The sequence below is a fragment of the Ostrinia nubilalis genome, chromosome 9 (assembly GCF_963855985.1).
Source record: "Ostrinia nubilalis chromosome 9, ilOstNubi1.1, whole genome shotgun sequence".
Lineage (NCBI taxonomy): Eukaryota > Metazoa > Arthropoda > Insecta > Lepidoptera > Crambidae > Ostrinia > Ostrinia nubilalis.
In genome coordinates this window covers 14,047,437-14,075,326 of record NC_087096.1, presented here as the reverse complement: position 1 = coordinate 14,075,326, position 27,890 = coordinate 14,047,437, and the positions used below count along the sequence as shown (strand labels likewise).

At 48.1% G+C, this 27,890-nt stretch overlaps 1 protein-coding gene across 1 annotated transcript in view; it reads right to left on the bottom strand.

The window, feature by feature from the left end:
• Positions 1-212: 212 nt before the first annotated feature.
• LOC135074858 (TATA-binding protein-associated factor 172) overlaps positions 213-27,890 on the bottom strand; it is a 94,006-nt gene continuing 66,328 nt past the window's right edge. The window contains exons 28-40 of the mRNA XM_063969239.1: positions 25,203-25,350; positions 24,116-24,354; positions 22,867-23,004; positions 21,781-21,913; positions 19,499-19,734; positions 13,062-13,242; positions 12,318-12,613; positions 11,664-11,837; positions 10,493-10,663; positions 8,643-8,791; positions 7,186-7,441; positions 2,695-2,870; positions 213-987 (exon numbers count right to left, since the gene is read on the bottom strand). Coding sequence (XP_063825309.1) covers positions 708-987; positions 2,695-2,870; positions 7,186-7,441; positions 8,643-8,791; positions 10,493-10,663; positions 11,664-11,837; positions 12,318-12,613; positions 13,062-13,242; positions 19,499-19,734; positions 21,781-21,913; positions 22,867-23,004; positions 24,116-24,354; positions 25,203-25,350 — 2,577 coding nt within the window. The 3' untranslated portion in view covers positions 213-707. The remainder of the gene's footprint in view (positions 988-2,694; positions 2,871-7,185; positions 7,442-8,642; positions 8,792-10,492; positions 10,664-11,663; positions 11,838-12,317; positions 12,614-13,061; positions 13,243-19,498; positions 19,735-21,780; positions 21,914-22,866; positions 23,005-24,115; positions 24,355-25,202; positions 25,351-27,890) is intronic.

The following is a 27,890-nucleotide window of genomic DNA, read 5'->3' as shown; positions in this document are numbered from 1 at the left end:
CACAAAGTACTTTGTTTGTCAAAATAAAATAAAAATTACAATCACAAAATACATTCACAATACAAAGTAGGCAGATGTAATGAAAATAGGGTCTGCAAGTAGGCAGCCCTATCGCATGTTGTCATACGATGACGTTCCGCGCGGCTGTTGACATTTATTTCAAAAATATGGCCGAGTTGGAATACTGTATAGATAGTATTACCGTGGCCCGACTAATCTATCGGCCGACAAAAAGTTTGCAGTCTGGGCTAAAAATGATGTTTTTAACCCTTTCCCTACGGACTATTGCATTGGAAACCAAAGTGCGCCTCTCAATACGGGATATTTTAAGTTGTCAAATTGTTTGTAAAAAGTATGAGACTTACAGTATTTAAATTTGGAATATTATATTCTGCAACTAATGTAGTTTCATAATTACAAGCGCATTTTACACTTAATTTGCAATTTTATTGTTTTTTTGTCGTAAACCGTGATTTAGTATTGGCTTTGCCAAAACAGCAATATATGCCACCCGTATTGAGAAGTGACTTTTGACTTGGCAACAATAGGTGCCTCCCGTAGGTAAGAGGTTAATGCCCGTTTTCACCATCAATCCCTAAGTTTTAAGTGACCCATATGAATACCAAATTCCTGTTAAGTGTTACCATAGGGGTCACTTAAAAATTAGGGATGGTGAAAACGGGCATAAGGGCTCTTAATTTCGTCCTTTAACTGCCGGTAATCTTATTCAGTCCCTTGATGAAGTTGGACATGTCATATTCCTCCTCGTACTGCTTGTCGTCCCACAGGTCGGGCAGCGCCTCGATGACGCGGGGCCCGGAAGGCCCGGGCAGGGCCAGCGAGGGCCCGGCGCTGGGCCCGGCGGGCGCGGGCCCCTGGGCCGACAGCTGGAACAGGTCGAGCAGCTGGTCCGTGCCCATGGTTTCCATGGCGGCGTTCTCGCTGCTGATTACTGTGTTCGCTGTTTGCAGCTTGAATTTTTGTAACCTGAAATATGGGGGAATGTGGATTAGTTTTCTGCGGATACCACTGGTAAGAAATAGCGTCGTGTTCGCATTCAATCATTGATATAGATCATACTCTGACTGAGTGAACACTCATATTGTGCATATAAGCACAAATTGGAGCAACCACATTTTAGTGACCTTATTGGCTCTGTGCACGATTACAGCGCCAACTAGCGTCCACAACTTTGTGGGCTCTGTCACATTGACATTTAGGTCGTTTATTTGTGAAAAAATATCGAAATGAAAAAATAACATATATTTTCGACTAATAAATTGTTGTGATACCACGATTTGGGTGGAAATAAGGTTTTGAAATCATTTTGGTAATTCAAATCAAATGAGGTAAGTCCGAAAAGTGTGTTTAATTTTGATTGTGTCAGGGTTTGTTTACTTCATTTATAGTAGTAGTTTTACAGTAAAACAAAAAGAAAAAGCAACTTTAACGGTTTCATTATATAACAGTAAATATATTTTAATGTTCCTGTATCGCTAGTAATAAATTAAATATCGATTTCAGATCGAAATGAGTATTGTTTTGAAGACCGGGTTTGTGAGTGTTACAATATCAAATTCCAACCACAAACCGTATTTAAAGGAAAGTTGTTGATATTGGCTGGACAAGTCCGAGATGTAGAAGAATTAAGAACAAAACAAGGGCAGAGTTCAATAATTCACGCTCTCATCATAAGGCAAACATCTGTGCACAACAACTACTGTGACTCATTTTTGTACTACCACGTTGTATAGTCTAGTTATTTCCAAATTATAAACGGCTATTAAACCAGCCCTATCGAAATACAGTCCACTCTTTTATTTAAGTTCCCAGTAGGACCCTTTTCATGCGATTAATTAATGATATTAAAATGTATTATGTAGAATCGCTTTGCCATTGACAGATACACCTGATGACAGAGCTTACATTATTTCTACTTTTGACCACCATGAGCGCTGCGATAGATTATGTTACCCCCACCTAGTACTTCGCACCCAGCGAATAGCCAGATTGACAATGCTAGTTTTTATACAGTAATGATTCCCGGCGAGATCAGCCATATTGGCAATGTTACAGCTAGACTATTTAGCCCGTGCCGTGACTGCCTACAAAAGAGGCACCACTTATCAATTAACTTCTTCTTCTTCTTTTGGTTGATGGCGATGAATTTGCGTTTTTTTCTCACTGAGGGCACTCTTCTTCTTCTTTTTTGATGATGTTGGCAATACACGTCGAGGTCGACTTGATTTGTGCCATTTTCAAGTATATAAGTGATTCGAGTTAGAAAATGAGATCAAGTAATGATATAATGAAGGATGATAGATGATACCCCTTCCCACCCTTTGAGTCTCAGTAAAGTTGTGGTGCTTCACTGAGACCTCCTATGGACAACTTGAGAGAACCAGAAGAATCACGATGCACTGTTTTGCTTCACTTGCCCACACTCATGCACGTTCACGAACACTCAATGGTTAATAATCCACCATTATTACACATTAATAGTCGCCCACACACTAATTTGAGGAAATAAAACAAAACCGCTAACATGACGCTTCAGATTCCCGCCAAGAAGTCGAGGGCACTCTGTTCCGCCAATATCAAGTGCGCAGCTTTTACACAGTGGTTCATGTATCAAGTGTGTGTTGTATTGGCTGTCATAAATAAAAATAGAACAACAACAAAGTGACCACCCACCCCATAATCTTCTCCTCGAGCGTGCCGCGGGTAATGAGGCGATACACATTGACGACCTTACGCTGCCCGATGCGGTGCGCGCGGTCCATGGCCTGCGCGTCCTTCATCGGGTTCCAGTCGTGTTCCACGAACACCACCGTGTCCGCACCCGTCAGGTTAAGACCTAGACCGCCCACCTGGGGAAATGAGACAGTTGTCATTAAACTGGAGAAAATCTTTATAAGCTGCAACATCTAAACTAAACCATCATCTTAAGCGAAGCTTATACAGGGTGATTTTGAAGTGCTAATGGAACTATTCAGCCAGCAGAGTAAAACTCTGCTCATATTTAGGTACGTTTTTAAAGGAATATTTTTTAAGAAGTACTATAATGTAAAAAGTGTTACGAAATAAATTAAATTATGATTAAATTGAAGTACGCTTTGAGCGAGTATAACTCGAAGATGCATACGCGCATGCCGCCCTGTTAGAAATTTCAAAATCACGCGCACCGCCTGAACTCTCGTGACCCATTTGTATCATAATAAAAACTAATTTGAAGGTATGCGACGCTGGAAAAGGCAGCAGTGGTAAAAAGCAACGGGTCAATGAATATGTCGCTGTTGAAGCGTGTGACGTAAATCGCCTAACGTAAAGATCGCGACGGAAGGCGCGTGATGAAACGAGCGTAACGTTACGCACATGACATAGGCTAAGAACTCACGGCGCGATTTTCACCCGCACCCGCGGCGGTTGTTGAATTGCGGTTTTTTTTTCAAAACTCACGGGAGCGGTTATTTGCGCGAATATTCTAAGAACTCCATGGCGCGATTTAAAAGCGTGCTAAGTCACTGGTACAAAATGGTCGCCCGCGGATCGGGCGGTTTTCGCGCGGGCGAAGACTGCCGAGCGGGACGCGCCCGCTGCGGGCGAAAACCGCGTCGTGAGTTGTGCATTAGTTTTTACATAAGTATCTGCATTCTACAGAAGTTGCGCCATGAGTTTTTAGCCATAAAGGGCACTCACAGCAGTGGTAAGCAGCAGCAGATCAATAGACACGTCGCTGTTGAACCGCGTGACGATGGCGTGGCGCTGGTGCGGCGGCACGCGCGTAACGTCTCGCACTTAATATATTATTACTTAGCGAAACGACGACTAGCACAAAAAAAAACGACAACCCGTAAGCCGGCACCGCGCGTGCCTCCGCGACGGGCCACTTTTGTATGAAACCGCGCGGGTCCCCGCTTAACACAGTTTCGGGCCTTACAGAATGCGCATGTCGGAAAGCACGTAACGTCACGCATATGACATAAAGGGCACTCACAGCAGTAGTAAGCAGCAGCAGGTCGATAGACACGTCGCTGTTAAAGTGCGTGACGTAAATCGCTAGACATAAAGGGCACTCACGGCGCTCTGCAATGGTGAGCAGCAACAGGTCGATAGACACGTCGCTGTTGAATCGCGTGATGTAATACACGAGACGGAACGCACGTAACGTGACGCACATGACATAAAGGGCACTCACAGTAGTAGTAAGCAGCAGCAGGTCGATGGTGACTGTTGAAACGCGTGATAGAATGCATATGTCGGAAAACGCGTGACGTAAAGTTGAATCGCGTGATGGAAAGTGCGTGACGGAATGCCCATGTCGGAAAGCATGTCACGCGCGTGACGTAAAAATCACTTACAGCAGTAGTAAGCAGCAGCAGATCAATAGACACGTCACTATTAAACCGCGTGACGATGGCGTGGCGCTGGTGCGGCGGCACGCTCCCGTCGAGCCGCAGGTACGTGACGCCGGGCAGGTGCCGCTTCAGCAGGTCCTGCTCCACGATGTCCAGCATCCAGTGCATGACGGAGAGCGCATGACTTAATACGCGTTACAGATAGCTCGCGACGAATACCGTGTGACGCAAAGGGCACTCACAGCAGTTTTGAGCAGCAGATCGATGGAGACGTCGCTCTTGAAACGCGTTACAGAATGCGCATGTTGGAAAGCATGTGACGTCAGGCACATGACGTAAAAATCACTCACAGCAGTAGTAAGTAGCAGCAGGTCGATAGACACGTCGCTGTTGAACCGCGTGACGAAATGCGCATGACGTAATACGCGAGAAGGTCGATGGTAACGTTGTTGTTGAAGGGCGTGACAAAAAATGCGTGACGAAACGCGCGTAACGTGACGCACATGACATAAAGGGCACTCACAGTAGTAGTAAGCAGCAGCAGGTCGATGGTGACTGTTGAAACGCGTGATAGAATGCATATGTCGGAAAACGCGTGACGTAAAGTTGAATCGCGTGATGGAAAGTGCGTGACGGAATGCCCATGTCGGAAAGCATGTCACGCGCGTGACGTAAAAATCACTTACAGCAGTGGTAAGCAGCAGCAGGTCGATAGACACGTCGCTGTTGAACCGCGTGACGAAATGCGCATGATGTAATACGCGAGACGGGACGCTCGTAGCGTCACGCACATGACATAAAGTATTTAACGAAAGGAGAAACTGACTGTCTGTCTGTTTGTTTAACATTCACAGTAGTGGCAGCAGGTCGATGGAGACGTCGCTGTTGAATGCACGTGATGGAAAGCACGTGACGTCAAGCGCGTAAAGAAAAGAACACTTACAGCGGTAGTAAGCAGCAGCAGATCAATAGACACGTCGCTGTTGAACCGCGTGACGATGGCGTGTCGCTGGTGCGGCGGCACGCTCCCGTCGAGCCGCAGGTACGTGACGCCGGGCAGGTGCCGCTTCAGCAGGTCCTGCTCCACGATGTCCAGCATCCAGTGCATGACGGAGAGCGCATGACTTAATACGCGTTACAGATAGCTCGCGACGAATACCGTGTGACGCAAAGGGCACTCACAGCAGTTTTGAGCAGCAGATCGATGGAGACGTCGCTCTTGAAACGCGTTACAGAATGCGCATGTCGGAAAGCATGTCACGCGCGTGACGTAAAAATCACTTACAGCGGTAGTAAGCAGCAGCAGGTCAATAGACACGTCGCTGTTGAACCGCGTGACGATGGCGTGTCGCTGGTGCGGCGGCACGCTCCCGTCGAGCCGCAGGTACGTGACGCCGGGCAGGTGCCGCTTCAGCAGGTCCTGCTCCCAATGTCCAGCATCCAGTGCATGACGGAGAGCGCATGACTTAATACGCGTGACAGATAGCTCGCGACGAATACCGTGTGACGCAAAGGGCACTCACAGCAGTTTTGAGCAGCAGATCGATGGAGACGTCGCTCTTGAAACGCGTTACAGAATGCCCATGTCGGAAAGCATGTCACGCGCGTGACGTAAAAATCACTTACAGCAGTAGTAAGCAGCAGCAGATCGATAGACACGTCGCTGTTGAACCGCGTGACGATGGCGTGGCGCTGGTGCGGCGGCACGCTCCCGTCGAGCCGCAGGTACGTGACGCCGGGCAGGTGCCGCTTCAGCAGGTCCTGCTCCACGATGTCCAGCATCCAGTGCATGACGGAGAGCGCATGACTTAATACGCGTTACAGATAGCTCGCGACGAATACCGTGTGACGCAAAGGGCACTCACAGCAGTTTTGAGCAGCAGATCGATGGAGACGTCGCTCTTGAAACGCGTTACAGAATGCGCATGTCGGAAAGCATGTGACGTCACACGCGTAACGTAAAATTACTTACAGCAGTAGTGAGCAGCAGTAGGTCGATAGACACGTCGCTGTTGAACCGCGTGACGAAATGCGCATGACGTAATACGCGAGAAGGTCGATGGTAACGTTGTTGTTGAAGGGCGTGACAAAAAATGCGTGACAAAACGCGCGCAACGTGACGCACATGACATAAAGGGCACTCACAGTAGTAGTAAGCAGCAGCAGGTCGATGGTGACTGTTGAAACGCGTGATAGAATGCATATGTCGGAAAACGCGTGACGTAAAGTTGAATCGCGTGATGGAAAGTGCGTGACGGAATGCCCATGTCGGAAAGCATGTCACGCGCGTGACGTAAAGATCACTTACAGCAGTAGTAAGCAACAGCAGGTCAATAGACACGTCGCTATTGAACCGCGTGACGATGGCGTGTCGCTGGTGCGGCGGCACGCTCCCGTCGAGCCGCAGGTACGTGACGCCGGGCAGGTGCCGCTTCAGCAGGTCCTGCTCCCAATGTCCAGCATCCAGTGCATGACGGAGAGCGCATGACTTAATACGCGTTACAGATAGCTCGCGACGAATACCGTGTGACGCAAAGGGCACTCACAGCAGTTTTGAGCAGCAGATCGATGGAGACGTCGCTCTTGAAACGCGTAACAGAATGCGCATGTCGGAAAGCATGTGACGTCAGGCACATGACGTAAAAATCACTCACAGCAGTAGTAAGTAGCAGCAGGTCGATAGATACGTCGCTGTTGAATCGCGTGACGAAATGCGCATGACGTAATACGCGAGAAGGTCGATGGTAACGTTGTTGTTGAAGGGCGTGACAAAAAATGCGTGACGAAACGCGCGTAACGTCACGCATACGACATATAGTGCACTCACGGCAGTAGTAAGCAGCAGTAGGTCAATAGACACGTCGCTGTTGAACCGCGTGACGATGGCGTGGCGCTGGTGCGGCGGCACGCTCCCGTCGAGCCGCAGGTACGTGACGCCGGGCAGGTGCCGCTTCAGCAGGTCCTGCTCCACGATGTCCAGCATCTTCTTGAGCTGGCAGAAGATGAGCGCGCGGTGCTGGGACACCACCGCTTCGGAGTCGTCGGGCGCGGACGTGCCGATGCCGCAGTCTAGGAGCAGTTGTCTGGAATAATGTAATGGGGTTTTCTTAGATTTAGAAGAAGAAGAAATGTTTATTCAGTATCAATGACCAAAGTGATTTAAAAAAATCTAGAAATTTCAACATTAAAAGATAGTAATAAAATGTAATTGAATAAAGAGAATGAGAACCGTTTTCCGTAGTGATGTTAAGGTTAGGTCTCATTGCGTGGGGCCGCAGATTTAAACCTGAATGAGGGTTTTCGCGATTGTAAAATCCGCCAGATGGCAATACGTAGACGCGAGGTTCAAATGCTGCGTGATTGGTGGATTTTGACATATCTGTCAATGTCATGTCAAAAATAACCAATCATGCAGCATTTGGACCTCGCGTCTATGTATTGCCATTTGGCGGATTTTTCAATCGCGGAAACCCTTATTATGTAAGTATCTCAGTTTATATTGAAAATACGTCTGGTAAAAAACATTGACAACGTGTTTGCATTAGAGCGCATCCTATGGCCTAATTCACGTATTTTGACACAGTCAAACTCTCGTTGACGTTTAGGAGTCGTCCTATTGAAAAACTGTTCTAAATCCGTATTCACAAAGGTTATTTCGATAGAACGATTACTCGATAGGATCGCAACTCAGCGATTTGTTGTCGTTGAAGTTTTGTTGTAGTGTATGTGACAAATGCGCCCGCGTTTAGCCGCGCGGATAATTTGTCGTCCCGCAGCGGAACGCTAATTGCCTGAGTAAGTTCTATTTAGTATCTGCCGTGTGTTTTGTGACGTCAGGTGTGGCGTGTGATATTTCGTGCGTAGCTTGTAAGTAAAATATTCTAGTTATCTTATGAGTTTAATAACTGTTACTTGCCATGTACCGTGTCCTCACTATATTTTATCAATATTGTTAAACTGCGTTACTTATGGATGCCGCGAAACAAGCACAACTTAGTGCAACAGCCGCTAGCTAAAGCCTGGTCCGTGAGCACGTAGAATCCCGTCCAATGACCCCAAGCTACCCATCCTTATCGCTCGCGCGTAATTATATTGCTGTCGCGACTGTGCGACGCGCGCCCGCAGTGAGTGTGCGAGCGCGACAGCAACATAATTACGTGCGAGCGACAAGGATGGGCAGCTTGGGGTCATTGAACGGGATTCTACGTGCTCACGGACCAGGCTTTAGATAAACAGACTGTAAACTTTTTGTTGGCAAATAAAATACTTTTTTTTTGTACATACTTGAGCGCGGGCAGCTTGGCGGCGTGGTGGATGTCGTGCAGCGAGGAGTTCTGCGCGGCCAGCTGCTGTGCTACTCGCGCCGCCTCGGGGTGGTCGCCGGTTAAAACCAGCTTTGGATGGTTGCACACGTTTTGGAGGTAGTGGAGAGCCTGCAAATAAAAAATATATCACTACTGCGTGAACGGAACTATGTAAATATATCGTGGGCAGCACGCTGTACCCTTTTATCTACATCATGTTTGAACTAACGCAAGGATTCCAAACTAGGAGCTTGTATCATGGTGGCATAATGAAGGATGAGTAACAAAATAGCCAGAAGACTTTTGCTTTCATTCAGTAACATAAAAATTTGGATTTTCCAAACCTCTTCATCAATCGAGTTGAGAACTAAGGAAAGTGTACGAGCACACTCGACATTTTATGTTTCGCCGACAATTTACCGACATCGCTTAACTCAATGAGGGCTATCGTTTTTATACGTAGCAGTTGGCACCCCTGGCGATTGACAGGACCTTACTCCACAGTGGCGCCATCTTGATGAGTGCAAATGCGATAGTCCTCCTACCACTCTAGTGCTCACCAGTTGGTGCCACTGTCTTCGCTACTAGCAAGTGACAGGACCTTACTCTACAGTGGCGCTAACTGGTGAGCGCTAAAACGATAGCCCTCATTGTTATAATATTTTTCAGTGCAATAAACAGGCTCATCGGTGACGGACACTTTCATTTAACATTCCGCTCCCGAACCACTTATCATACTTGTACTTAACTATATCAACATACTACTACTTACTATCAAGTGTAAGGGAGCTATCCGTGTGGGGACGGCCGTAAAGAATACCATTCCCCACCGCCAACAGGAGGCGTGTCGTAAGAGGCGACTAAATCCTGTAGCACGAGATGGGCAGCAGCGTCTACGTGCGAAACCTTATAAAAAAACTGCGCTCGCCAACCCGCCTGCCAAGCGTGGCGAGTATTGGCAACTCTCCCCCCTGATGAACGGCAGAGCTAAAACCAGGCCCCCAGTCTCCGGCAGCCCCGTTGTTCCTGACTACGGTAGCGGTTGGGGTGACGACGGGGCGGGGGGTGCTAAGAATCCCCGGAGGAGGAATAGCTACCACCACAAACGACAAATAAAGGTAGCGGGAAGGCGCTGGATGCAGGCCGCTACCAACCGTGCGATGTGGAAGTCATTGGGGGAGGCCTATGTTCAGCAGTGGACGTCCTGTGGCTGAAATGATGATGATGAATGATTATTATCATATTCGTTACCTGGAAGACATGGGTGTGGCTGGTGATGTCATGCGGCATGTGCTCTCGCGAGAAGTGCTCGTACAAGCGCCGCTGTAAAGCGCTGAGCTCGCAGTAGTAGTCCTGCGTGATCTTCGGAGGGAGTTCCTTCAGCACGTCTTCTTTGACGCGACGGAGGAGGAAGGGTAAAACCTGGGAATAAAATATTAGTTACCTGGAAGACATGGGTGTGGCTGGTGATGTCATGCGGCATGTGCTCTCGCGAGAAGTGCTCGTACAAGCGCCGCTGTAAAGCGCTGAGCTCGCAGTAGTAGTCCTGCGTGATCTTCGGAGGGAGTTCCTTCAGCACGTCTTCTTTGACGCGACGGAGGAGGAAGGGTAAAACCTGGGAATAAAATATTAGTTACCTGGAAGACATGGGTGTGGCTGGTGATGTCATGCGGCATGTGCTCTCGCGAGAAGTGCTCGTACAAGCGCCGCTGTAAAGCGCTGAGCTCGCAGTAGTAGTCCTGCGTGATCTTCGGAGGGAGTTCCTTCAGCACGTCTTCTTTGACGCGACGGAGGAGGAAGGGTAAAACCTGGGAATAAAATATTAGTTACCTGGAAGACATGGGTGTGGCTGGTGATGTCATGCGGCATGTGCTCTCGCGAGAAGTGCTCGTACAAGCGCCGCTGTAGCGCGCTGAGCTCGCAGTAGTAGTCCTGCGTGATCTTCGGAGGCAGCTCCTTTAGCACGTCTTCTTTGACGCGACGGAGGAGGAAGGGTAACACCTGGGAATATAATATAAAACTTGAATTTCCATGAATTTCTTTTTATGAGCTGTCAAAACGCTATTGCTTTAATGACGCTGCGAGGTGTTTTGTAAGACTGATTTGTATGACGCATACTGGCACATAGGCCACAAGCAAGTCGCACTACCCATGTCACGTCGCGCTCGTTGTTGACGCGATGTCCTTGGTGACGGAACGCGACATAAAGTGACGCGACGTAATGCGATCAATACTTCACGTGACGTATGACACATGTGATGACACGCAACTACGTAGGCCAGGGGTTCCCAAACTTATTTGAGAATCGCACCCTTTCAACCATAAAAAAAAATCGTACCGCACCCCCCTCCTCCAGTGAATTATTGGTCGTATCGAGCTGTCTGGAATGCATTCTCTCAGGGGTCGCAGGTTTTTTATACTTAAAGATGGGCCGCGCTTTAAAGGTCTTTGCGCCCCCCACTTTGGGAACCCCTGACGTAGGCCGTATGCGTGTAAAAGTTAACTTGCAAAAATAAAATGAATTCTATGATTTTTTATTTTCCTACAGTAACAACTTGATATTAGTTTATTGCTCATCTAGGACACCTCGTTAAGCCTCACCTGTCGATGCAGGGCCTCACAGGCCAGCTTATCTCTCATCTAGGACAACGTATCTCTCAAGACATTGTATAATGCCTCACCTGTCGATGCAGGGCCTCACAGGCCAGCTTATCGCTCATCTAGGACAACGGATCTCTCAAGACATTGTATAATGCCTCACCTGTCGATGCAAGGCCTCACAGGCCAGCTTGTCGCTCACCCAAGACAACGGATCTCTCAAGACATTGTATAATGCCTCACCTGTCGATGCAGGGCCTCACAGGCCAGCTTGTCGCTCACCCAAGACAACGGATCTCTCAAGACATTGTATAATGCCTCACCTGTCGATGCAGGGCCTCACAGGCCAGCTTGTCGCTCACCCAAGACAACGGATCTCTCAAGACATTGTATAATGCCTCACCTGTCGATGCAGGGCCTCACAGGCCAGCGCGCCGGCCTGCAGCTGGTGCGGCGTGGCCTTGGCGTCACGCGCGGCGAGGATGGGCCGCGAGTAGCGCGCCGTGAACTGACGCTCGGTGCCCAACAGGCCCGGCATCAGGAAGTCGAATAGAGACCACAGCTCTAGTACGTTGTTCTGGAAATTGAACGGTACGGTTTTGTTAATATGGTTATACTTATATCATCATCCAATCGACCAAAAGTCCACTGTTGGACGTAAGCCCCTCTCCCAAGTGGCACCACAGAGAACCATCTCCCGATTTTTTCATTCATTCATGTTCTGGAGGTCATTAGACAGGGAGCAAAGTTGATACTAAAAGGCATCGAACTAGGTAAAAATATTACGTATTTAACTATTTGCCTTCAGAAAAGTGAGCATTGTAATGTCAGTAAAATAAGCAGTAATTAAGAAGAATAGGTTTTCAAATCACTATTTCCTGCGTGCGGATGGACAATGACTGTGTGACAATGTTATTCTGAATTTTGATTGTTACTTGTTTGAATAGTGTAATTGGTACTGCCGTTATATTAATAAATAAATAACGCATTGCACTATGTATCATCTAACAGAAAAAATCGTTTTTAACCAGAAAATAAGCAAATTCATATAACGCACCTGTATCGGCGTGCCCGACAGTATCAGTCTATGATTAGCGACCAGCTGCTTGATCGCCTTAAACGCTTTGGTCTTTCCATTCTTGATGACGTGTCCCTCATCCAACACGCAGTAATTCCACTTGATAGTGCTGAAGAAGTGGATATCTTTCCGCACGATGTCGTATGAAGCCACGATGAGATTGTAGTGGCGTACGTGAGCTCTTAATCGCTCCCGTTCCACCGGTGGGCCTACGTATTGTAGCGGACGTAGGAACTTGCAAGGGATGAATTTGTTCACTTCGAACACCCAGTGGCCTGGAACGATAAGGTTATAGGTAAATACACAGTAAATTGGGTCTGAAGCTAGAAAAATGGGGGAGGAGCAAACTGGGGCGCTTTTGACTTAACAAAACACAAAACTTTTGACTTTCATTATGTAAGGGTGATGCGGGCTATTTCAGAGTGATCCAGGCTATTTCAGGGTGATGCGATCTATTTCAGGGTGATGTAGTCTGGTTACCTAATGATAAGGTCGATTTCGGGGTGATGCGTCCTATTTTGAGGTGAATATGTCTATTTCAGGGTGATAAATGGGCTATTCCGAGATGATGTTGGCTATTTTGGTGTGAGGCGGACTATTTTAGGATGATACGGGCTATTTCAGGGTGATGCGGGATATTCCAGGGTGATGCGAGATATTCCAGGGTGATGCGGGATATTTCAGGGCGATGCAGTCTATTTCTGGGTGATACGGGCTATTCACCTGTGAGCGTGGGCGGGCACACGACGAGCGAAGGTAGCGACGGTTGCTGTGCGCGCGCGCGCTCCCAGTGCGAGCCGGCCACTACAACGATGGACTGCAGCGTCTTGCCCAGACCCATGTCGTCGCATAGCACGCCGTGCAGCTTGTACTCGTAGAGGAAGCGTAGCCAATTCACGCCAGCCTGAGAAAAAATAAAAAGAAACTTTGTTGAAGCATAAATTTGAAAAAAATGCCAGAAGAGGAGACGTGACAGTTCTAGGATTAAGAACTACACTGTTTGCATGTAATGTATCCCTAAATCGCCTTTTAGAGCGGCCTGCATCCAGCGCGTTCCTGCTACCTTTACCAGGTCGTCGGTCCACCTTGTGGGTGGACATCCCACGCAACGTTTTCCGGTACGTTGCCTCCACTCCAGAACCTTGCTGAATTGGCCGTCAGTTCTGCGTGCTATGAGGCGAGATCATTCATCAAAAATTGACCTGCTGATAGCTCCTCAACTCAGCCGATACGGGCACGGGTATCTTAATCTAATAATCTTTTGTCAGCAGCATTCTTTAAATCCTCCTACGTGCAGTTGCTCGGGCACTCAGGGCACGACGTCATGTGCTTAATCGACTGGGGAACAAAACCGCACCTGCACTCCATGTTTGAGCCATCCAAGAAACCGCACCTGCACTCCATATACTGCACTTCGAGCCATCCAAAAATTCTCGACGAGGCGAGATCATTTCATCAAAAACTGACCTGCTGGTAGCTCCTCAGCTCCGCCGACACGGGCACGGGTATCTTGTAGTCCTGTATGGACTTGGGGTTGAACAGCTTCTCCAGGAAGTGCTTGTCTCTGAGCCGGCGCGCGCGCACGTCGGGCGCCAGGCCGGGCGGCTCGGCCACGGCGCCGTCCAGCGGCATCAGCTGGATGAGTGTGAGTTTACATCAAACGTCCTCAGTTCCTCACTAATGGTGCGTTAAAAAAGTCTATGAAAATTCTAGTTCTTGAACGTTTCCGCTAGAGGCGCTGAACAATCCATCATACAATGACATTTTTTTACGCGCTCATCTTGATGTAAACTCACACTCGGCCCTCAGCTGGATGAGCACGCGAAGCAGCGGGTTGACGTCACGAAGACGACGTCACAGTAGCGATTTCTCGACAAGGCAAGATCGGTAATCAAAAACTCACCTCCTTCTTCTTCTTATAGTGTCGATAACAATCCGGGGTACGCGGTTCGATCCCCACCGCCCCTCGACTATTGTGGTAAACTCACTCGTGACAAAAGTATATTTAGCTAAGTACGAGGGGCTAACGGGACTATTAGTAATTTGTGAAATATCAAATCACTAATGATCTTTAATTTATGCACTTTCCATTAAAAGTCCGAACACCTTATTTTTTCACGAAAACACAGCAAATGTTCGTGAAGCGTTTGACTCGCGTTTGATATAAGTAGCTTTCTGTCAGCTTTTACACAAAGACGCAGTTGCGTTCCATTCACATTACAGCTAGCTGTCAAAGCGACACCGCGATACGGATTTGTGCATACAGCTGATTATCGTTTGTCGTTTAGTCGCGTTGCAGTTGAACATATTTAGCGCAATCGGGGCACAGCGCGGCGAGATCATTTCATCAAAAGCTCACCTGCTGGTAGCTCCTCAGCTCAGCCGACACGGGCACGGGTATCTTGTAGTCCTGTATGGACTTGGGGTTGAACAGCTTCTCCAGGAAGTGCTTGTCTCTGAGCCGGCGCGCGCGCACGTCGGGCGCCAGGCCGGGCGGCTCGGCCACGGCGCCGTCCAGCGGCATCAGCTGGATTAGCGACGCGAAGCAGTACCCCGATTGCGCTAATTTGTAATGTATCCAATGAGAGCTATCGTTTTTATACTTAACAGTTGGCACTCCTGGCGATTGACAGGACCTTACTCTACAGTGGCGCCATCTTGATGAGTGCAAATGCGATAGTCCTCCTACCACTTTAGCACTCACCAGTTAGTGCCACTGTCTTCGCTACTACCAAGTGACAGGACCTTACTCTACAGTGGCGCAAACTGGTGAGCGCTTAAACGATAGCCCTCATTCGTTCGCGTTTCATCTCTAGTCCACACTCCAGTCACTCTTCGTTCTCATGCCAGCTGATTATTCGGTATCGCGGTAAAGTTCACGCGCAAACAAAGACGAAACAACGATTTATGCACTTTCCATTAAAAGTCCGAACACCTTGTTTTTTCACTAAACGCAGCCAATGTTCGTGATTCGTTTGACTTGCGTTTGAGGTAAAGTAGCTTCTGTCAGCTTTTACACAAAGACGCAGTTGCGTTCCAATTACGTTACAGCTAGCTGTCAAAACGACACCGCGATACGGATTTGTGCATACAGCTGATTATCGTTTGTCGTCTAGTCGCGTTGCAGTTGAAAATATTTAGCGCAATCGGGGCGCAGCGCGTCGACACCACGCGGACTTCGCAGTAGCGATTTCTCGACGGGGCGAGATCATTTCATCAAAACCTCACCTGCTGATAACTCCTCAGCTCAGCCGACACGGGCACGGGTATCTTGTAGTCGTGTATGGACTTGGGGTTGAACAGCTTCTCCAGGAAGTGCTTGTCTCTGAGCCGGCGCGCGCGCACGTCGGGCGCCAGGCCGGGCGGCTCGGCCACGGCGCCGTCCAGCGGCATCAGCTGGATTAGCGACGCGAAGCAGCGCGTTGACGTCACGAAGACGACTTTGCAGTAGCGATTTCTCAACGAGGCGAGATCGGTCATCAAAAACTCACCTGTAGGCCTAAGATGCGCGCCGTGATAACTTTTATCGACGTCAATTTGTATGGGCAAAATCGATAAAATGGGGTGATAACGGCCTATCACGGCGCGCATCGTAGGCCTTCTGCTTCTTCTTCTTATCGTGTCGACAACAAATCGGGGTACACAGGTTCGGTCCCCGCCGCTGCTCGACTATTGTGGTAAACTCACTCGTGACAATAGCATATTTAGCTTAGTACGAGGGGCTAACGGGACTATTAGTAAGTTGTGAAATATCAAATTACTAATAATCTTTTAAAAAATTTCAAACCTATACAGTGTCAAAACTCCGCTACAAGAGTGGCGTTGTCAGCAGCATTCATTAAATCCTCCTGCGTGCAGTTGCTCGGGAACTCAGGGCACGACATCATGTGCTTCATCGACTGGGGAACAAAACCGCACCTGCACTCCATGTTTGAGCCATCCAAGAATCCAAGAAAAACTGACCTGCTGGTAACTCCTCAGCTCAGCCGACACGGGCACGGGTATCTTGTAGTCCTGTATGGACTTGGGGTTGAACAGCTTCTCCAGGAAGTGCTTGTCTCTGAGCCGGCGCGCGCGCACGTCGGGCGCCAGGCCGGGCGGCTCGGCCACGGCGCCGTCCAGCGGCATCAGCTGGATTAGAGACGCGAAGCAGCGCCCCGATTGCGCTAATTTGTAATGTATCTAATGAGGGCTATCGTTTTTATACTTAACAGTTGGCACCCCTGGCGATTGACAGGACCTTACTCTATAGTGGCGCCATCTTGATGAGTGCAAATGCGATAGTCCTCCTACCACTTTAGCACTCACCAGTTAGTGCCACTGTCTTCGCTACTACCAAGTGACAGGACCTTACTCTACAGTGGCGCAAACTGGTGAACGCTAAAACGATAGCCCTCATTCGTTCGCGTTTCATCTCTAGTCCACACTCCAGTCACTCTTCGTTCTCATTCCAGCTGATGATTCGGTATCGCGGTAAAGTTTACGCGCAAACAAAGACGAAACAACGATTTATGCACTTTCCATTGAAAGTCCGAACACCTTATTTTTTCACAAAACACAGCAACTGTTCGTAAAGAGTTTGATTTGCGTATGAGTTTTGAGATCTTTGCATTCTGTCAGCTTTTACACAAAGACGCAGTTGCGTTCCATTCACGTTACAGCTAGTTGTCAAAGCAACACCGCGATACGGATTTGTGCAAACATCTGGTTTTCGTTTGTCGTCTAGTCGCGTTGCAGTTGAAAATATTTAGCGCAATCGGGGCACAGCGCGTCGACATCACGCGGACTTCGCAGTAGCGATTTCTCGACGGGGCGAGATCATTTCATCTAAAACTGACCTGCTGGTAGCTCCTCAACTCCGCCGACACAGGCACGGGTATCTTGTAGTCGTGTATGGACTTGGGGTTGAACAGCTTCTCCAGGAAGTGCTTGTCTCTGAGCCGGCGCGCGCGCACGTCGGGCGCCAGGCCGGGCGGCTCGGCCACGGCGCCGTCCAGCGGCATCAGCTGGATGAGTGTGAGTTTACATCAAAGGTCCTCAATAGTGAGTGCGTTAAAAAATCTATGAAAATTTTAGTTATTGAACGTTCCCGCTAAGGGCGTTGTACAATCCGTCATACACTTAATGACATTTGTTTACGCGCTCACTTTGATGTAAACTCACACTCAGCCCTCAGCTGGATGAGCGACGCGAAGCAGCGCGTCGACATCACGCGGACGGCTTCGCAGTAGCGATATCTCGACGAGGCGAGATCATCATCATTTCAGCCACAGGACGTCCACTGCTGAACATAGGCCTCCCCCAATGACTTCCACATCGCACGGTTGGTAGCGGCCTGCGTCCAGCGCTTTCCTGCTACATTTATGATGTCGTCGGTCAACCTTATGGGTGGACGTCCCACGCTGCGTTTTCCGGTACGTGGCTTCCACTCCAGAACCTTGTTGCCTTGGCCGTCAGTTCTGCGTGCTATGAGGCGAGATCGTTCATCAAAAATTGACCTGTTGATAGCTCCTCAGCTCAGCCGACACGGGCACGGGTATCTTGTAGTCCTGTATGGACTTGGGGTTGAACAGCTTCTCCAGGAAGTGCTTGTCTCTGAGCCGGCGCGCGCGCACGTCGGGCGCCAGGCCGGGCGGCTCGGCCACGGCGCCGTCCAGCGGCATCAGCTGGATTAGTGTGAGTTTACATCAAACGTCCTCAGTTCCTCACTAATGGTGCGTTAAAAAAGTCTATGAACATTTTAGTTCTTGAACGTTTCCGCTAGAGGCGCTGAACAATCCGTCATACATTTAATGTCATTTTTTTACGCGTTCATTTTGATGTAAACTCACACTCAGCCCTCAGCTGGATGAGCGACGCGAAGCAGCGGGTTGACGTCACGAAGACGGCGTCACAGTAGCGATTTCTCGACAAGGCAAGATCGGTAATCAAAAACTCACCTCCTTCTTCTTCTTATAGTGTCGATAACAAACCGGGGTACGCGGTTCGATCCCCACCGCCCCTCGACTACTGTGGTGAGCTCACTCGTGACACAAGAATATTAAGCTTAATACGAGGGGCTAACGGGACTATTAGTAATTATTTGTGAAATCTTAAAAATCTTAAAAAAAACCTACACAGTGTCAAAACTCCGCTACAAGAGTGGCGTTGTCAGCAGCATTCATTAAATCCTCCTGCGTGCAGTTGCTCGGGTACTCAGAGCACTACATCATGTGCTTCATCGACTGGGGAACAAAACCGCACCTGCACTCCATGTTTGAGCCATCTAAGAATCCAAGGAAAACTCACCTGTTGATAGCTCCTCAGCTCAGCCGACACAGGCACGGGTATCTTGTAGTCCTGTATGGACTTGGGGTTGAACAGCTTCTCCAGGAAGTGCTTGTCTCTGAGCCGGCGCGCGCGCACGTCGGGCGCCAGGCCGGGCGGCTCGGCCACGGCGCCGTCCAGCGGCATCAGCTGGATTAGAGACGCGAAGCAGCGCCCCGATTGCGCTAATTTGTAATGTATCCAATGAGGGCTATCGTTTTTATACTTAACTGTTGGCACCCCTGGCGATTGACAGGACCTTACTCTACAGTGGCGCCATCTTGATGAGTGCAAATGCGATAGTCCTCCTACCACTTTAGCACTCACCAGTTAGTGCCACTGTCTTCGCTACTACCAAGTGACAGGACCTTACTCTACAGTGGCGCAAACTGGTGAGCGCTAAAACGATAGCCCTCATTCGTTCGCGTTTCATCTCTAGTTCACACTCCAGTCACTCTTCGTTCTCATTCCAGCTGATGATTCGGTATCGCGGTAAAGTGCACGCGCAAACAAAGACGAAACAATGATTTATGCACTTTCCATTGAAAGTCCGAACACCTTGTTTTTTCACTAAAACAGCAAATGTTCGTAAAGCGTTTGACTTGCGTTTGAGATAAAGTAGTTTACTGTCAGCTTTTACACAAAGACGCAGTTGCGTTCCATTTACGTTACAGCTAGCTGTCAAAGCGACACCGCGATACGGATTTGTGCAAACATCTGGTTTTCGTTTGTCGTCTAGTCGCGTTGCGGTTGAAAATATTTAGCGCAATCGGGGCACAGCGCGTCGACATCACGCGGACGGTTTCGCAGTAGCGATTTCTCGACGAGACGAGATCATTTCATCAAAAACTGACCTGCTGATAACTCCTCAGCTCGGCCGACACGGGCACGGGTATCTTGTAGTCCTGTATGGACTTGGGGTTGAACAGCTTCTCCAGGAAGTGCTTGTCTCTGAGCCGGCGCGCGCGCACGTCGGGCGCCAGGCCGGGCGGCTCGGCCACGGCGCCGTCCAGCGGCATCAGCTGGATTAGAGACGCGAAGCAGCGCGTTGACATCACGCGGACGGCTTCGCAGTGGTCGCTCATACGGCCTGGGTAGATAAAAAAACTAATTATTATACAGGGCTCTTTATAAATCCCGTCGCTGAGCACGTAGAATTTCGTCCAATGACCCCAAGCTACCCATCCTTATCGTTCGCGCGTAATTATATTACTGTCGCGCTCGCACTCACTTCGGCCGCCCGTCGCACAGTTGCGACAGCAATATAATTACACGCGAGCGATAAGGTTGACGGATGACGGATGACGAAGGATGGCGCGGAATGACCCCAAATCTACCCGATTGGGGTCATTGGACGAAATTCTAAGTGCTCGGCGACCGAACTATACACGTCCCAAATATAGCTTGCCCTGCCACCACTTTTGACACAGCAGCATGGGCTGGTCATCATCATCATCATCATTTCAGCCATAGGACGTCCACTGCTGAACATAGGCCTCCCCCAATGCTTTCCATGTTGATCGATTGGTAGCGGCCTGCGTCCAGCGCTTCCCTGCTACCTTTACGATGTCGTCGGTCCACCTTGTAGGTGGACGTCCCACCGAAAAGGTTATAGTACCATAGACCACATCCATACGCTGCGGCAGGTTATACAGAAGACTGAGGAGTATAACTTGCCACTATGCTTGGCGTTTGTGGACTATGAGAAGGCCTTCGATTCGATTGAGACTTGGGCAGTGTTACAATCTCTCCAGCGGTGCCGTATTGACTATCGGTATATCGAGGTGCTGAAGTGCTTGTACAAAAACGCCACCATGTCGGTCCGAGTACAGGAGCAGAGCACGAGGGCGATTCCACTGCAGCGAGGCGTTAGGCAGGGAGATGTTATATCTCCGAAACTGTTCACCGCTGCATTGGAAGACGCTTTCAAACTCCTGGAATGGAAAGGATTCGGCATAAACATTAATGGCGAGTACATCACTCACCTTCGGTTTGCCGACGATATTGTGGTCATGGCAGAATCGTTGGAAGATCTTGGCACAATGCTCGAAGACCTTAATCGAGTTTCCCAACAGGTAGGCCTGAGGATGAACATGGACAAAACGAAGCTTATGTCGAATGTCCATGTTACGCCCTACCCAGTTTCAGTTGGGAGCTCAATTCTCGAGATTGTCGACAAGTATGTATACCTCGGACAAACGATTCAGCTAGGTAGGTCCAATTTCGAGAAGGAGGTCAATCGTCGAATCCAACTCGGCTGGGCAGCGTTCGGGAAACTACGCAACATCTTTTCGTCCAAATTACCTCAATGCCTGAAGACTAGAGTGTATAACCATGGGCTGGTGCTTGTAAAAAAATATCAACACCAACTTAGTTATTACTAAAATTAATCGGTGACAAATCTTTTATAGGACCTACTATGGATTAACAATGTGAGATCACATGATAAGATTTATAAAGATACAAAGGATTTCTTCCTACGCTGACGTCCGTCACGTAAGATAGCCGAGCGTACGAATTAACACAAAGCCACTATTGACGGGGCGTTTATTGCCGCTGATTACGAGTAGTACCATTCGTACGCTCGGCTAACGTACGCGATTGACGATAACGTAGAACATCGAGTCAAAGCTTGTACGCAGCCTCCATTGAAGATAGCTAGTTGAGCCCGCAAGTTTGACTATAAAGGTGCAAGCTTCCTTCCATCATCGGTGAACCAGACGCAGGTTAGCGGTCCATCCCTATATTGTTGACATTCCACCAGCTCGCACTAAGCGTTTCGATGACTCTTTTATAATACGAACTGCTAGGGACTGGAATTCGTTGCCTGCTGCTGTCTTTCCCGAAGACTATAATCCAGGTCTTTTCAAGGCGAGAGTGAATAGGCACTTACAGGGTAGATATGTACCATCCAAGACTGCATACCACTTAACATCAGGTGCGATTGTGGTCAAATACCTGCCTTGTTAACTTGTTATGCATAAAAAAAGCACCTACTTCGAAGCTAGTGAAAGTTTTCGTAGGTAAATCCCACGTTTCGGGGAAGAGTCTTACGTAATACACTCAGTACGCGTCTGGTGGGTATGTACAGATTATTTCCTGTAATTAAAAGATAAAGTATGCAGTGAAAACTCACCAAGCAGCGGCACCACCAGCAACACAATGTAAGGCACCACTCTCAATTGCAGCGACTCCACCGTCCGCGCCAGCGCCTCTGCCGCGCCGCAGCGCGCGCGCTCGCAACGCACGTCGCTCAGCAGTGGGATTAGCTGCCCAACAATAAATCAAATTACCATTCTATAAAATTAAAATGTTTTTTGTGCCTGGTAATGTATTCAGTGGGATTAACTGGCTAACAAATAATAGAATAAGGCTGAGTTGCACCACCAAGCTTAGACAGTAACTATAACGGTAACCGGTGATTTTTGTATGGAGTTTGACAGATTTTTGACGTTTGTGTCAGTCAAAGTAAGATGGTGCAACCCAGCCTAAGCGTTTTGTGAGTTACAAATTATGTTTGCTTTTGAAAATGTAGCCGGTTGTGAGAATATTTTCTTTCTTTAAGTTATGGAAACCGTTATAACTAAATTCAGATACACCTGACTGATGCTATTGGCACTGTAGTATCCTATTATGTGAATAACGCACGCCGCATTGATTTTATCCTACTCGTAGTTTTTAAAAGGGGGACACGCGCGTGATAATAATTTCGCGACTCACCGAATTTCGTGAGGAAGAAGCATGATAATAAATAAAAAAGTGGGAGCCCTCGAAGCCACTGCGGTCAGCGCACGCGCATTTGGATAAAAGTTCGTGCGCGATGTTCGCGAAGCCGGGGTTAAATAAATAGATCAGTCATCATTTATGTCGGTGTGCATCTCAGGAGTGGGGTCACTGGAAAGCATGGCAACCTGCGCGCGCGCAACCTTGGTTTTTATCCTAGTCTTTGGACGGGGAACACGAGGAAAGTCACTGACCTCATTGATGACCGTGTCAAACCGGGCCAAAGGTCAACTCCCACGTGGGCACTCATAACTTAGAACACTTGCAGTATAGACAAACCACTGACCTCTATTATAACGGTGTGTATCACAGGAGTGGGTCCCTTGAAGCCATGGCGGCCAGCGCATGCGCAGCCATAGTTTTTACCCCAGTTTTTAAAAGCGTGACGAAGCCGCGGGCAAATGCTAGCACCTTAAGTAAATACTTTATAGCTACTGACCTCATTGATCACAGTGTGCATGACAGGCGTAGGGTCCCTCGCAGCCATGGCAGCCAAAGCGCGCGCCGCCATATGCCTCACAGCAGTATGAATATGTCGCGCCAGCACGCAACTCGCTTGTGCGCCGCCCGGGCATAACTGCGGTGAAAGGTCAACTCCCACGTGGGCACTCATAACTTCGAACTCTTGCAGTATAGACAAACTACTAACCTCTATTATAACGGCGTGTATCACATGAGTGGGTTCCTTGAAGCCATGGCGGCCAGCGCACGCGCAGCCTTGCTTTTTATCCCGGTTTTTGGACACGTGACGCACGCTTCGCATGCGGACGAAGCCGCAGGCAAAAGCTAGTATTTAATAAGTGAGCTCCCACGTGAGCGCTGACCGCTTCGAACACTTGCAGTATTGAGAAATCACTGACCTCTACTATAACGGCGTGTATCACAGGAGTGGGTCCCTTGAAGCCATGGCGGTCAGCGCACGCGCTGCCTTAGTTTTTACTCCAGTTTTTAAAAGCGTGTCGAAGCCACGAACAAAAGCCGATACCTAATAAGTAAATACTTTATAGCTACTGACCTCGTTGATGACCGTGTGCATGACAGGCGTAGGGTCCCTCGCAGCCATAGCAGCGAGCGCGCGCCGCCATGTGCCTCACAGCAGTATGAATATGTCGCGCCAGCACGCAACACGCTTGCGCGCCTCCTGTAGGCCAAAATGCACGCCGTGATAGGCGGTTATAACGCCATTTTATCGATTTTTCCCATACAAATTGAGGTCGATAAAAGTTATCACGGCGCGCATCTTAGGCCTACTGGACACAGCTGAGGCCAAAGGTCAATGCCCACGTGGGCACTCATAACTTCGAACACTTGCAGTATAGACAAACCACTAACCTCTATTATGATGGTATACATCACAGGAGTGGGGTTCCTTGAAGCCATGGCGGCCAGTGCACGCGCAGCCTTGTTTTTTATACCGGTTTTTAAGAACGTGACAAAAGCTATAGCCTGGTCCGTGAGCACGTAGAATTTTGTCCAATGACCCCAAGCTACCCATCCTTATTGCTCGCGCGTAATTATGTTGCTATCGCGCTCGCACACTAACTGCGGGTGCCAGTCGCACAGTCGCGACAGCAATATAATTACGCGCGAGCGATAAGGATGGGTAGCTAGGGGTCATTGGACGAAATTCTACGTGCTCACGGACCGGGCTTTAGTACCTAATAAGTAAATACTTTATAGCCACTGACCTCATTGATCACAGTGTGCATGACAGGCGTAGGGTCCCTCGCAGCCATTGCCGCCAAAGCGCGCGCTGCCATGTGCCTCACAGCGGTATGAATATGACGCGCTAGTACACAACAAGCTTGAGCGCCGCCCGGGCATAACTGCGGCCATAGGTCAACTCCTACGTGAGCGCTGACCGCTTCGAACACTTGCAGGCGGGATATTAGTTCTTCAGCTGGCTCCACTTCTTGGCTTTCTAGCTCTGAAACAAGTAAAAAAATGCGTAATGTGAGAAAAGTAGGCAAAGTTTTTTTGAGTTAGGAACAGAGATATGGGACTATGCCCACCTCTAATTATTCACACCGCTGCACAGTGTGTTATGGGACTGTATAATCGGACATTCTCATTGATTTGATGAAACGTATAGAGCTCAGTTATACAAACATGATAGTAAAACTCCCGTTTGAAAATTCCACGTAGTTTTCGCGGTATAAAAATTCAAAGTTACATATTTTTTTACTTCAAAATTATGCAAAAATATTCTCACTCGTTAACTAATAACATTTAATTCAGAATTGTTATAATACTTCATAGAGCTCTTAAAACTACACGTAATAAGCGTATTAAGTGCTTCGTAAACGCATTCAGTTAATTAGAAAAAATGATTTTAGTGATTTTTGTTTTTATTTTTTTTCTCAATTATACCTTAATATATGCAAACATTTTTAATTGCAAGATATAGTCTGATATTTAATCTAATTGTATTAATAAAATCAGCTTTAAACTCCGTGATATATTAATAAATTTTATAAAATCCGGTTTGTATGAAAATTAAAATAATTAAAATGAAGATGTCAATTTTCTGACTTCACCATACCATTTATATGCCCATGTTAACATGGGCTAGTGTCGGCTCATATACCCATTTACCTAACACCCTGTAGAACATTTTAGCCTAGTACGCTGGACAAAGGCTTCCCCCAAAGTTCCCAAGACCTTCACTCTGGTCACATTGCGGTTACTTGAGTGATTAGGAGAAATGGTTGGTTTTGGACGTGAGAAAAATTATAGTAAATACAAGCTAATTCAAGAAATACCAGCTTCACTTACCAGCATCAGTCATTATCTTCAATAGTGGTTCAGTGATGAATTCCCACAGCTTAGGCAGTTTTTGAGGTAGTTCGTTGTTGAAATATTTGGTCAGACTTGTGAGCGCGTACGTTGCTCCTCTTCTTTGTATTCTAAGTAGTTTACGGGCCTAGAACGAAAAAATAAGTCAAACTTAAATAATTCTGATAGCTGACATACACTATCAAAAGTGAACAAGTCCTATGAATTTTCTTATGTAAGCACAATAATGAAAAAACTATGACGTAAAGGATTATTAATATTATTATGCTTACAACCTGATCAAGTTAACTGCCCACCTGGCAGCCGTGACGTCACACCGACGCTCTGGTACAGACGGGGCGAACGTGGGGAGGTGTGTGGTTGAGTGCGAGGGAGTCGCATTCCAGCGAAGTACGCAGTTAGCTCAATAGGGTTGTACATTCGTTGTCGGTTTTTACAGGGTGGAATGTGGAATGACTTTAGGTCACTGCTGCTGCTGCTTGCATAGTGTTAAAAACTCAGTAAAAAGAAGCTTAAAGTTGCAAAGCGTATCATGGAAAGGGCTATGCTCGGTATTTCTTTATGTGATCGTATCAGAAATGAGGAGATCCGTGAACGAACTAAAGTCGCTGACACAGTCCGACGGATTAGCAAGCTGAAGTGGTGTCAGGGTCGTCCTGTGGCTGAAATGGTGATGATGATAAGCACACATACCTCGTCCTCGTGTTGCAACAGCTCGTGATGGGGGTGGTGCCTCGCCGCTACTGCTTCCCGTAGTGTGAGGCTGCCTTTGTGTTGTCCACTTAGGACATATACCTCGTCCTCGTGTTGCAATAACTTGTGGTAGGGGTGGGCGGCGGGCGGCGGGTGGTGCCTCACAGGCCCACTGCTAGGCCTGCGAGGCACCACCGTCTGCTCCGTCGGGCTATGTCAGCGACTTTAGTTCGTTTACCTCGTCCTCGAGTTGCAACAGCTCGTGGTGGGGGTTGGCGGCGGGCGGGGGGTGGTGGCCTCGCAGGCCCGCCGTGGACCGACGACCTCATAAAGTAGCAGGAAGGCGCTAGACGCAGGCCGCTACCAACCGGCCGAAGTAGAAATCATTGGAGGAGGTCTATGTTCTACAGTGGACGTCCTGTGGCTGAAATGGTGATGATGAAACCCACATACCTCGTCCTCGTGCTGCAATAGCTCGCGGTGGGGGTTGGCGGCGGGCGGGGGGTGGTGGCCTCGCAGGCCCGCCGTGGACCGACGACCTCATAAAGTAGCAGGAAGGCGTTGGACGCAGGCCGCTACCAATCGGCCGATGTAGAAATCATTGGGGAGGCCTATGTTCAGCAGTGGACGTCCTATGGCTGAAATGATGATTATGAAGCCCACATACCTCGTCCTCATCATCATCGACATCATCATGTCAGCCATAGGACGTCCAGCTGAACATAGGCTTCCGCCAATGCTTTCCATGTTACCCGGTAGGTAGCGGCCTGCGTCCAGCGCTTTCCTGCTACCTTTATGATGTCGTCGGTCCACCTTGTGGGTGGACGTCCCATGCTGCATTTTCCGGTACGCGGCCTCCACTCCAGAACCTTGCTGCCCCATCGGCCGTCAGTTCTGAGTACTATTCTGCTTGCTAATCCGTCGGGCTATGTCAGCGACTTTAGTAAACATAGAGTGCAGGTGCGGTTTTGTTCCCCAGTCGATGAAGCACCTGATGTCGTGCCCCGAGTGCCCAAGCGACTGCACTCAGGAGGATTTGATGAGTGCTACTGACAACGCCTCTCTTGTGGCGGAGTTTTGGGCTGACACTGTGTAGGTTTGTTGTCGACACGAAAAGAAGAAGAAGTCCAGCAGTGGACTCCAAAAGGCTGATCCCGACAAAACGCTTAGTGAAATGAAGCTCGCATACCTCGTCTTCGTGTTGCAGCAACTTGTGCTCTTGTAGTGTGAGGAGGCCTTTGTATTAAAATTTGTAACATACAGCCTTGGCCAAAAGTATTGAGCACCCCCTAAATACTGCTTATACATGATAACTATAAAAGATACTCAAAGATATTTGTTAAAAACCTTTCTTTGACAGGTTTTGAAACATAAACTCACGGCACAACGTGCAATAAAACACGTTTCGAGATGTTTAGCTATGATACTGTAGTATTGTTAGTCTTTGAAAAATCATAAAAAAACTTCTTCCGACCTCGCTGCTGAGTTATCAGCTGAAATTAATACGCCGATTTCTGCAAGAACAACTCGCAGAAGACTCCAAGAAGCTGGGCTTAAGGGCTATACAGCCAGAAAGAAGCCATGGCTCTCAGTAAAGACCAAAACAGCTCGTTACGAGTAGGCTTTAAAATACCAAACTTTTACTGAGGAAGATTGGAAAAATATTGTGTGGTCAGATGAATCAAACTTTGAGGTAAGTTAGCCAATATCATGTAATAACAATACGCGACAATAATATCATAAAACTATATTTGTAAAAATAAATATTGGACCGAAAAACACTTAACAAAATTTCGTTACTTTGCAGATTGTTGGCACACCTGCACAGTGTTTTATTTTGGCTTAGAAGCGGACATCCCTGTTTTATTAAGAGCCATTTCACAAAAATATTCCGCGCGAATTTAGGTAAAAGCTGTCAACGCAACGTCAAAAGAGTAAAAAGAACGCTGAAATGGACAAAAAAATCTTGAGCCG